Below are 12,671 nucleotides of genomic sequence, written 5' to 3'. Positions count from 1 at the left end.
TGTGTACTCTGTTACATAATCCCCTGCATTTGTTTTCTCTACCTATTTAGTTTGAATACATACAAGGTGACTGCAATGTCTCTTCAACCTCCTTCTCTGTGTAAACACTAAGTATAGAAGAAGATTTGGGGCAATATTACATTTTTCTAATGGAGAGTTTGGAGAATTGAATGGGCTTAGAAATGTGCTTGTCACTATTTAGTTTTGTGCCTTTTAGTTATGTTCACTGTCAATTCAGTATGGTTTTCAAGGTGATAAGACAGTGCTTAAGCTTTGGCTACCAGAGGGAAATTAAGACAGATTGGAATCTTAGGAGAAAATCAGTTGCAGGAGTATGCAAAGGAACATTTTTTTTTCAAGGTCCTCACTCTCCTTCCATGGCCCTCATTTGCTCCTTTGAAAACAGGGTCATGCACTGCCAGTGAGTCTCCTTCCCACACAGGAGGAAAGCATCCGGTACCTCAAAAATGTTACAATGTTGCTTATCTAGAATATGACTCAGAGAGTGGCTTTCCATTGTCCATTGTGTGTTGATATGTGGAGGAGATAACCAGCATCTGGGGTGATGCTCTTGGTAGCCTCTGCCAGCCCTAGGAAGAGGTGAATTTGGAGAAGTTACTGAATGAGGAGATTGGGACGGTTGTGAAGTGTTACAGCATTTTTGTTAGATACTTGCAAAGGAACCTGCTCGGCTACATAAAAATCTTCATTTGGCTGATTTGCATACAGATTAGCATAAATATGCATGTGATTTACATAGATGATTTCTCACGTTGGTTTTATTTCTTGTTTATTTATTGTGATATTCTCTTCTCTACAATGATGTCATTTTTATTCTATGGCCTTCCACATAAAACAAGTCCTTTTGCTTTAAGCATGTCCAAATTCCAAGGGGGAAAGGGAAATACTAGTTTTGGTGAGCAACTGTGATTTACATGGGGTTGGGGGGAATAGGTTTCTGGCTCAATTTATCCAAGGTCTGGGATGGTTTGTAAATTAGTGCATGGTTCTGTGGAGTCATTTATGCCGTTTGGGTACTAGAGTAGGAACATGAGGTACATCCAGAGCTATGCGTAAAAGCATATTTAGAGAAAAGTCTAAATAGGCACTAGAAGTCCAGAGTAACACGGGCTGACTGTGGTCTTGGGTAACTCACTTATTCTTAGTTTTCAGTTTCTTCCTTGATAAAATAAGGGCATTAAATAAGGCAGGCTCTAAAATCCCTTATAAGCTCTAAAACTTATTTTTATATACTCCTTGGTTTAATTACATGTCAAATATTAAGCACCACATAGCACATCAAATGATATCCTGGTGCCTTAGTGTTCTCAGTCAAGCCTTTCCCCTTTGAGGGGTACTCAATGATTAACTTAAGCATCTTTTTAGAGGCACTCATTTCCTTGTTCATTTATCTCAGTTCGGTGGGCACATAAGGTAGAACTTAAATGTGTATAGAAGACACCCGTTAATATACCACATGTGGTGCCAAGGACAGGCATAGTAGTTGGCTCCATGCACATTTGCATCCATAGGAGAAGAGTTTGGTGGTGATAACTGCATTTGATTTGCTGTCTTTTCCTCGAGACAGGCTTACCTCCTGGTGCACGAAACAAAGGCTCATCCAGTTGCATTTTAACAAAGCCGTTTCTTCAGAAATGAGAGGAGAGATCATGACAATAGACAGGGCGCTAGGGGGTTGGACAGATCTGTTTCAAACATACAGATGGTATCAAATTGCTGCTCCATGATTTTATTTTTTTGGCTCTGTTTGGTAAAATGCATTAGACATGGCTTATGTGCCAAGTAGTACTTGCTACTTATACGTGTGGAGGAGACATTGTGGTCATTTATAGGTGAACAGGTCTTCTTGCTTATACTAATGTGGTGGTGGTGTGTGTGTGTATGGGTGCGTGCAAAAAGGAATATGCAGGTAGACACATATCATTGAGATCCTCTGGAATACACAGGCAAACCTGATCTTTAACTCTCTGGAGTATGAAGTTGGGGTTCATGTTTTAATGATGTCTTTTGATGCTATGATCAGTTTAATATAGTATGTAGTGGGTGGTCATCTCTCCCATATGATGACCTCAGCTCTTACCTCATGATGAGAATATGTTTATTTTACCTAAGTGACTTAGCAAGGGCCGCCTGTGATGGTTGGTAAGGAGCTAAGCTGAAGTAGAGTGGACTTTGGTTACTAAGGATGAAGTGTGGTTCTAGAAGAGAAAATAGAATGTGCTCTACTTTATTTGGTAGCCCCCATTCTTGAACGGGAAACTGCATGTCCCACCTTTTCTTGCCCATTTCCTTTCATTAATGATGTGCTTTTGATAGCTTTTGGCCAACCCTGGGATGAAGTAGGCTTGGCAGAAGAACACATGGAAGGCCATAGGGTATGTGTTGAAATTGTAAATTACATCAACAAATAAAAATAAAACTTGTTTTATCCTCTTATCTTGACAAATATACCTTGAAACTACGTGGTAAGCCAGGTGCACACTTAGAATTTTTGGATTCCTCAGCATTCTGCACTGGGAGTTGCTGGCACAGGGAGAACCAGCCCCTCTGGTTGTCAGCCTGTGGCCTGTCCCCCTCCTCTTTCTACCTTTGGCTCCTCCCTGTATCCACAAGGGCTCTCGTATAAATGTGCATGGATGCCCATGTGGCCAAGCTCTGCCCAAACCCCTGAAGAGGGTCCCCCATTCCTAGCCCTCAGATCTTAAGGTATGCACACCAGTGCATGATTTGCTATTGGAAAACGAGTCCAGGAAAGAGGCCTGCACAAGCCCTGGAAACAGGCCTTGGGCTCTCCGGGTAGGAAACTAGAGGATCCCAGTGTATGGCTCTGAAAGAGAACGTGTGCTTCACTGGAATGCTGTCTTGGCCCTGCAGACCCCTAGTCCTATGGGGGAAAGATGTTCTCTAGGATGGTCCACCAAGGGCCATGTAAATCAGAGACCCCTGGAGCAGAGATCCCTTTGTGTCTAAGGGAGCTATTGCTGTCTTGTCACAGCATATTACCAAATTTCATTCTATCCCTTTTTCTTCATCTGCTTGATCACCTTTTTTTCTGGTTCAACCTCCTATTTAGTATCCCTGTCACATTCCCCTGGGCTCAGGACTCTATGGAAACCAAAGTTAGCTGGGTTATTATTGATGGATGGAAATTAGAGACAGATCTTTCAGGGTAATTGATTTCTAGTTATTGGTCAATAAAAGGTACCTAGAGCCAAAGAACCCTTTGTCAGAAGAGTTAATTATCCATTCTAAACCAGCTTTGGCATAAGCATTGAAAAGCCATCATTGAAGCAAAAACAATGTAAGCCTCACTTTACCATGTAGCATAAAATTTCCCTCCAGGTTTTCCTCTGAGAAAGTGTGAAGGAAAGGCAGCAAGCTCTCCTGTACCGTTGTGCTGGTCTTCTACCCCTGTGAGGAGATGTAGCTTTTTTGCAGTTACTGTCTCTAGCGGTTTCCGTGGTACTTAGACACAGGTTTGGTGGTGGAAGAGTCGGAGGGAGCTTGTGCTGCCCTGGGCTCACTGGCAGGGGCATTGCCCTGGGGGATGTGTTCTCTTTGGTATTTGCGTACGTCTGACTCATGCCAGTCAAGTGTTGACTGCTTTCCTCTTTCCTTTTCCTGCAGCTCGAGAGGAGAACGTGGCCACGTTCCGAGGCTCTGAGTACCTGTGCTACGACCTGTCTCAGAACCCGATCCAGAGCAGCAGTGATGAAATCACCCTCTCCTTTAAGACCTGGCAGCGGAATGGGCTCATCCTGCACACGGGCAAGTCGGCTGACTATGTCAACCTGGCTCTGAAGGATGGCGCGGTCTCCTTGGTCATTAACCTGGGGTCCGGGGCCTTTGAGGCCATTGTGGAGCCAGTGAATGGAAAATTCAACGACAACGCCTGGCACGATGTCAAAGTGACACGCAACCTTCGGCAGGTAATGGCTGAGGGGAGAGGGTGCCCGGAGGCTCCTCTTAGGTAGCTGGGGAGGAGGTTTGTGAAGCAGGTGCTGGATGAGCTGGAGAAGGGTGTAGAAACAGGTTTGGATTTGTCGAAGTCTAACGTTATCCCAGTCTCTGCAGTTCCACAAGGAAAATGATGAAAATATGTTTCTTCTCATACTTCAGTTCTCTACTGTGCTTGTTTTTTTTTTTTTTTTGTCCAGAAGAAAATTCAGTTGTATAGATAATAAAAGTTAAAAGTACTTTCATTCCTTTTATTCTGCTTTGGTTTTTATCATTTTCTTAATTACATTGAAATCTTGTATTGTTAAATTCAATTAGGGACAGCGTTTTGTTTCTGCAGCTTGCTAGATTTTCCTCATTTTTTGAATATATGTTTTTCTTTTTAATTAAGTTAGCCATTGTCATGATGCCATGATTTTAATTCCTTCCGGAAAGTCTTCCTTTTTCTCCTCCTTTTAATTTACCACCCCATCTCCACTTTCACCCCCCTCCCTGCCCCATTGTTATGTTAACCTCTAGCCTTCCAATGAATTAGCTGGAATCTTTCTGAATTCCTCTGTTTCTCTGTTCCTTGGTGTGCCGCTCTTACTTTATTGCCCCTGTCTCTACCTCCGAGACTCTTCAGTTGACTGGGAGGCCTGGAAAGTGGAAGGACCCAAATAAAAATGTCAACTTTGGAGCAGCCTTTCCTGGTTCTGTTCGTGCTTGAGAACTCCCATCGCTTGCTGATTCTGAGCAGGCGACTCCGTCAGGTGACAACATCTCAGAAAGCCTTAGCCAAGTGAAGTGGTTTTCGGTTTCATAACTAATAATAATAGTCACAACAGTAATAATATTAACACCTCAATCAGGCCACACCAGTGAAGAGAAAAAGTCCAGAAAAAGTCCTGTGAAAGTCCAGGTCTGTGCTGACACCGCCTTTTCCAGGTTGCTATTTTCACTTGGTGTTTCTCCTTGTGAATTAGTCATTAAACCCAGTTAGATAGCATTCAGCCTTTATTAATCAGAAAACATTATGCAAATTTCCAGAAAGTGCTTATCATATTTTCTTCTGCAATATGATTGATTCAGTGCCTTCTAATGTAAATAGGAAAGCGTAAGAACTGACAGGTGTTTGCATATGTTTTCCATTTGATAAAAGTGTAACTCTTTAATACTATTATGTGAATGGAGAAGGCTCACACATGCTGGGAACACACAGTATTCAAAACTGCCCATTTAACACTTAGGTACGTTGAAGAAGGCATCTCTATTCTATCTGCTGTGACGTTACCAAATAACTCAAGACTTAGAGCCCCCACTCATCTTAATACCTATGGATTGGACATTTTGAATCACTGTTCTGTTTTTCTTCTAAGACCAAACAGTCCAGTTGCTGATGTTTTCTTTAATAATCTACCATACATACTGACACAGCTCAGCTGTCAAGAGGGCCCAAGTCGAATTTCCATTTGCCAACATTTAAGGGTGTGATGTATTTGAGTTGTAGAGACTAGACCAAAAAATAAGATATAACCTTTTTGCCAGTTTTGACTGGCAGGTACATGGTAACACCCTTTAGTCAGCGGAGGGGAGAATTTTCATGTACTGAGGAGCAGGGTCGGGTTGTGGTTCTTACCAGTCAGCCTGTCTCTCTGATTCTCTCCCACTCCATACACTTCTTTGCCATTCCAGAATGATTCCAATTAGCTGGAGAAAGGCTCACTTTTATTTCTACTGAAAACATTTCTCTAAAATAGAATTGGGCCCCAGTTCCGTCCTATAAACTGAGCGGGGGATAAACTAAAGTGTTATTCAAACATTGGTTGTGCTGTTTCAGTCAGCAAGCAGAGGAAAGCAACCCTGGAAGGTTTCTCTTCCATGTTCTAAGACCCAACTCCCTCAGTGCCCTTGGACAAGCCATTTCACCTTTCCACACCACAGTTTCCATTCGTGAATGGTGATTATAATCCTCCCCAGCCGTATGTGGTGGCTAAATATGCAAAGCACCTTATGTTCCAGAAGGATTATGAGCTCCTCCATGGTCTGGGTGCTAGACTTACTGTGACATGCGCACGATTTACAATCTGAGTAGTCTGTCGTGAAGGTGCCTGTGTCTGTCTGTCACCAGCGATGCAGCTAAGTAGAGCTCTCAGTTCTGGACAAGGCTACAGAGGCCCTAGGGTGTTGGGGCATTTCTTGGCAGAAGGAAAATGAATCTCATAGAGAGAGTGCGCCCAAAATTGGACTTCATTGAAATCCTGACTGAATTTTGCATCTAAATGCAATTTATTGAAAGAGAGGGAAATCTCAGAAAACCAGAGTGGATTTTGCAAATCCTTTCCGTGCTGAATCATCTAAGATGATTATTTTGCCCATTAAGAATACATTTATAACATCTTTTTTAGTTCTGTAGGATATATTTGAAGGGGTTGGAAGCCCCTGTCTATTTCAATTAAACTGTAAATTGCTTCATAAATATTTGATAACAAGCTTATGACTGTCTCATCTACCTTTTTGGTAAGGTTGAATGGCTTCTGTGGCAAAAATTCATCTGAGGAATGCTTACTTGGACTTTCCTGGAGTATTCATTACTAAATGGAGCAGAACTTTGCCCATTTCTTCCTTCTTGGTCATATACTCATGATTCTACCTTTGAGCCGAGTCAGGATCAAAGGCAGACACTTCACTGGGAGTTCTGCTTAAAGTAAGGAATGTGGATTGCCTATTCCAAACTGTAACTGGGATTAAGGACAAGGTAGTGATGTGTTTCTTTGGGTTTGTTTTCAGTTTTGTTTTAAAATCCGACCTTGAACATGGCCCTCATGTGAATTGCTTTACCTGTAATGCCACATTAGTCAAACCACGAACACAAAACTGGGGTTACCAGTCTTCCAGTGTTCCAGCTGCCCGGCCTCGCACCCAGCTCAGGGTGTGCTGGCATTTGAATATTTGAAAATAGCAAGCGGAGACTAATTGTAGGGCTTCTTTAATCATGTTTAACCTGCCAGTCCTCTCTGCTATCCATAGGAGAAATTGCTTCAAAGCTTGAAAAGCATTTTCTAAAGGAGAATGGGGGTAGAGCCATTCCAATGGGAAGCATTCTGGCAAAGAAAACAAAATAATAACTGCATTGGGTAGTAAAGAAGACTCCCAACTATTTTTATGCACTCCAACAGTACAGTTATTGTAAATGAAGAAGAAAGGAAAGAGGAGGATGTCCCTCTCCTGTTGCACACATCCACACAAAATCAAGAGCTTCATGGGTCTTTAATTGCCTGTGGAAAGCCAGAGTGAGCTAGAGTTGTAGCCTTCCTATGCTAGATGTGACCTGTAAATGCTTTCTGTTTTTTTTGTTGTTGTTGTTGTCGTTCTACTGAAAGTCGTAATCATTCATGCAAATAGTCTGAGTCAGATATATATATATATATATTAAAAAAGTGCCCAGTGCATTGGTATTTGAGCTCTAACTATCTACCTACATGTTGAAATGGTAAACTTTAGGGGTATTTTCTTTCAGGATAGGTGGACTGTGTATGTGCTAGAGGGTGGGAAGGGAAAGGGTGTTCATTCAGAAGAGCTCTTGGAAAGTAAGTATGGTGCTAATTCTAACTGGGGTGAGGTGTGGTCTGAGTGGTATTTGGAAGAAGGGGGGTTACGTGACAAGGTGGACTGCAGCTCCTTTCCTAGCTGTGCCCTGGCTGCCAAGGTTTTCCATAGAGTCCTGGTCTCATTGTCTTCCCCACTCTCTTTTTCTGTGTCGGGTGCCTTTTTTTTGAAAAACTAACACAAGATCATTCATGCAATGTGTCATTTTACTAACCGACTAATGTACTAACACCCTAACGACTCATCTTTGTTTTTAGTTTTTTTAATTAACAATCGTTCTGTTCACAATTTTTAATTTCCTTTCTTCCCCCTTTTCCGCAAAGCACTCAGGCATCGGACACGCTATGGTAAACAAACTACATTGTCTGGTAGATATCATTCTTATTGTCTCTTTTTTTGGGTTTGCCGTGTGTTGCCCCCCTTTTCCTCCCCAAAACCCCCCTTTTATCCTCCTTAGACTTGTTTCTTCTTTTAAATTTTTTTGTTGTTGTTGAATTAAATGCAAGTCTTTTTTTTTTGTTGTAAAAAAAAAAAAAAAAAAAAAAAAGGAAGGGGACGTGCCAGTCTTGGAAATGGTATTTGGATGAGTTTGGTTGGGACGGTTTCCTTTTCTCTAGTTTGTCATTTTTTTTTCCTAAAAAATTTTTTTAAAGAAAGATTCTCCATTTAGCTAAATTTGTTTTCTTTTGTTTTGTTATTTTGCAACTTTGAAGTTACAGACTAGGGACAAGAGGATTTCTATTGAGGACTTTCTTCTCTGTCTTCCTATCCCTCTCACTCTCGCTCCTTTCTTTTCCCACTTCCCTCCTTAATCCCTTTTTTCCTTCCCTTTGGTGTGGCCACGGCTGCCCTGCCGCAGGTGATCTGGGGAGGAAAGTACTCTTACTTCTCTCTTCTTGTTTTCCCTGCTTTCACCTTACTCCCCACCGTGGCCATAGGGAGCTCTGCCAGTGTGTCCTCCATACAGACTCTGCATGGCATGTTCCTGTCTCGTGGATTTCCCCATCAGCATCAGAATTTGCTCCCCCGTTTTCCTCCTCATTACTAACAACCTGCCAATCATCAGGCCAATTCCACTCTCTTCCCTCTCTTTATTTTTGTCTCCACTCTTCTTCATTCTCCTCTCATCCTTCATATATTTTGGGGTTGGGTTTGGACTTTTTCTTTTCTTTTTTTAGCGAGGGAGGTGGCAGGCAGGGGAAAGATGACCCTGTAGTTTCCAGTGTTTTGTTTTGTTTTGTTTTGTTTTGTGTTTATTTCCATCTTGTGTTCCGGTTTCTTCAGTGCATGCACGTGTGAAGTGGATTTTGACTCTTCCCTTTGGTTCTCCTCACCCCTGCCCACTTCCTTCCCCCTTTTCTTCCACCTTTTCTCTTGGCTCCTGATGGTTTTCGCATGGGTGTGTCAGCGTATGGTGTGTGCACGCTTTGAGGCCCCATCTTTTCTCTCTGCCTTCTGCTCCTTTCATGGATGTTGGGTGTGTGGGTGCTATATCTTCCCTGTGGGCATTATTATTATTATTATTTTCATTTTGGTTAGTATGCCTCATATTCCTTTCTTTTTGTTAGAGTTGCCTTCTTGGTTTGGGTCATTTCTTCTCTTGGTGGTGGTGATGGCAGCTAAGGGAGGGCAGGGGTTCGTGTCCTGGGGTCGTCCATGGCATGTATCACCCATGACACATCGAAATCAAAACCCTTCTCCTTCCCTTCCCGAATGCATGTTTGTCAGCGTGGTGTGAGCCCCAAAAGAAATGAATACGAAAGAAAAGAAAAAGAAAAGAAAAAAGGAAAAAACCATCCACAACCAAAGACCAACCCTAACAAACCCATTGTCAAATGTCTCCTTTGCTGTTTTTCACTACCACCATAAATAATAGTCATTCAAAAAATAAATGAAAATTTTACCAATGAACTGAGACAAGTGATGTCGTCTGAGGATAGTTCCATTTTCTAGCCTGACTGAATAAAGAGCACAGCGGGTAAAGCAAGTTGCCCATCTTGGCAATTCCACCAAAGTCCCCCGGGAGTCTGCACAGGAATGCTGGAGGCTTGGGTCGCAGGGAAGGCAGACCAGAAAATGGAACTTGGCTGCATATACCAAAATCAAACCAAATTAGAAAAACATACTTCACCAAAATCTTAATGAAAGTGATGCCACAGGTAGGGGAAGCCGCCGGATTTTGATTGGACTATAAAGTCATTGTTGGGATTTCTTTTGTCCCTATGTCCCTCCACCAGGTGACAATCTCTGTGGATGGCATCCTTACCACAACGGGCTACACTCAGGAGGACTACACCATGCTGGGCTCGGATGACTTCTTCTACGTGGGAGGAAGCCCAAGTACCGCTGACTTGCCAGGCTCACCCGTCAGCAACAACTTTATGGGCTGCCTTAAAGAGGTAAAGGTCACACAATCTCTTTAGTGTCCCAAGAACAAATGAAATTCCCAGGTCAGTGAGGGGCTCTGTACTTAGTGCATTCTTTGAAGCCATAGGTTTTACCAAGAAGACTCTGGACTTGAAAGTAGAGGTCCTAGGTTTTGGTTCCCACTTAAGCTGATTGCATGACCTTGGGTTTGCCACTTACATGCTTTGTGGTTCTGTTTTCTCATCTGAGTACTGGGGAATGATTGCATGACCTTGGGTTTGCCACTTACATGCTTTGTGGTTCTGTTTTCTCATCTGAGTACTGGGGAATTGTATCCCACAGGTAGCTGTGCTTTATACATAATAATAGTAATAATTATTATTATTATCATTATTTCTAGAGCATGTGCGAGTGGGGGAGGAGGCGGTTGGGGGGAGAGAAAATCTTAAGCAGGCTCCACGCTCAGCATGGAGCCTGATGTGGGGCTCGATCCCACAACCCTGGGATCTTGACCTGAATGGAAATCAAGAATTAGACGCTCAACTCACTGAGCCACCCAGGCATCCCACATGCTCTGTGAATTAGATGAAAAAACACAGACGAAGGTCTAGTTCTTTGATATCACAAGAATTAGACACACATAACGTTTGATTTCGTATTTTTGACTTGGCAAGTACGAAGCCAAGCTGTAGCTCCGAGTGGCTCCATTTGTGGTTGTAGGTCTTGTCTAAAACATAACATATGTATTATTTTACCTTTGTCAAGCTTGGTGTTCCCAAGAGTCTCATTATCTGAGATGAAGGAAAATTTTCAGAATGTAACATTAAGGCTCGGAAGACTGGTTTTTCCTCTTCTTTTTTCTTTTTTTTTTCCCCCTGAAAGCTAGCAGCTGTGAGAAAGCAGTGGGGCTTTGCCATTACTCATTTATTACTATTGTAGCTGATGTGTTGAGACCTCTGTCTGAGAGCAGAGGAGCTTCAGTCAAGTGTAAGTTCAATCTCTAAGGTCAATTGTTGAGGCAAAAAGAATCAGACTTGATTTGGTAGAGTTCTTTCAGAACACTGTGTCATCAGAGCAGTTCACTGCACATTTTTGTTTAATCTAAGCTAAGCCTGATTGCCTGAGATAGCTATACCACTTCCCTGGGGAAATTCCTCGAGAAGCTAACAGTGTTCTTTCTTGTAGATAAAGATCCCTTGTGACCTGTTATGGGACTCCTCTCAGGGCACGTGTTTTCTTCTTCTTATGGTTATTTGAAATTTGTTGAGCGTCGGTTATAGATGAGATGGCATTGCAAATTCCTTCAGTCATGCCACTCAGCTGTGAGCCATGTCGAGAAAGGAGCCGTGTCCACTGTGCTGGAGTACTGTAGCTGTATAGTAACTATTTACTGAGTGGATAAAAAATTCGGTACCTTTTTTATATTGTAACTGACTTAAGTGGCTCTTTACAAGTTGCGGTTTCCATGCTTGAAGGCTTCATAATCTAGGAAGGGAGAGGAGATCTGTAAGTGAACTCAGGACACTGTGTATTCAGTGCCACACACTAGATGTTCTAATTGAGTAGAGGAAACAGATACATTTTAGGTGGAAGTCTGTTTCAGAGAAGAATTGCTGTTTGAGCTGGGCTTTGGTGCAGTAAACGTGTGAATTGAGAGAAAAGGGTAGGAAGGAGAGACATGACAAAGGAGGGAAAAATCCAGTTACGGCTCTGTATTGTACTTGGTCTGAAGGACAGGTTACAGAAGAGAACCCACAAAGTGTTTTCCTCCTTCTACTGGTTGTTATCTAGGATTCTGCTGGCTATAGGGACACCAGTAGTCATTCCTGATGGGATTGCAGTGGACATAGACACTTCTTCCCTAGCAGTTACTCCCGTGTGGATAGAATAAAGGTATACATTACTCAGCATCTAATGAACCTGAAAGGCTCTTAAACACTGTTAAATCACACACATTGGAATTGCACTCTCGTCAAAGATAGATAGGAACGTTCTGCTACCATGTACGTGGCTCAGGAATGAATGAGGCATTGATTGCTGTGGGAAGCTCATTCATTTTTGTAGTGAAACAGCCCTAAGTGTGGAGTTTCTCCTGGGTAGGATCTAGGGGTGGCCTCTAGAACTCATTTTCCCTTGCACACAATGATATTGAACCATCTCTCATTTATTTTGAGACAAAGGAGCAGTTTCCCGTCTGCAAATTATCAATCAGGAATGATGCTCCTGAACATTTTGAAACAAGCCTCATAAGAACATAAAGCTATCTCTGATGGCTTCATCCATGTGAAACCTTAAGCAAATAAAATCTTCATGTGCACACATGCACACATGCTGCCCAGATAGAGAGCAGAAAGCTTCAAAAGTCTGCGCAAAGTGTCCCTTAATAGTTTAAAAATTAAAGACAGTTCTGCAAAACAGTGTCAGTAACAGAAATAGCAGTAATTGGTAGTAAAAATATATACATAGCTAGCAGCATAAGTCTGTACTGAAATCCAGATCAAGTCAGAAAAAAGAAAGTCCAACCCACACTGGGGTAAATGGTATATAAAATTTAGAACTTCATTAACTTTTACCAACATCTCTTCATTACATACACGTATTGTAGTGTGTCTAAGGGACTTGGGAAGCTTTCTCATTCATCTGAGTGTTTTTTTAAATTTTATTTGAGAGGGAGAGAGAGTGCAAGCAGGGGAGAGGGGCAGAGGGAGAGAGAGAGAGAGAGAGAGAGAGAGAGAGAG

General features: G+C 42.3%; 1 protein-coding gene across 1 annotated transcript in view; it reads left to right on the top strand.

Moving 5' to 3' along the window:
• NRXN3 (neurexin 3) overlaps positions 1–12,671 on the top strand; it is an 896,926-nt gene that overhangs the window by 137,031 nt on the left and 747,224 nt on the right. Inside the window, exons 3-4 of the mRNA XM_049614079.1 lie at positions 3,649–3,950; positions 9,804–9,965. Coding sequence (XP_049470036.1) covers positions 3,649–3,950; positions 9,804–9,965 — 464 coding nt within the window. The remainder of the gene's footprint in view (positions 1–3,648; positions 3,951–9,803; positions 9,966–12,671) is intronic.

Source organism: Panthera uncia (assembly GCF_023721935.1).
Source record: "Panthera uncia isolate 11264 chromosome B3 unlocalized genomic scaffold, Puncia_PCG_1.0 HiC_scaffold_1, whole genome shotgun sequence".
In the NCBI taxonomy this organism is placed as follows: Eukaryota; Metazoa; Chordata; class Mammalia; order Carnivora; family Felidae; genus Panthera; species Panthera uncia.
This window is presented reverse-complemented; position numbering and strand designations above follow the sequence as displayed.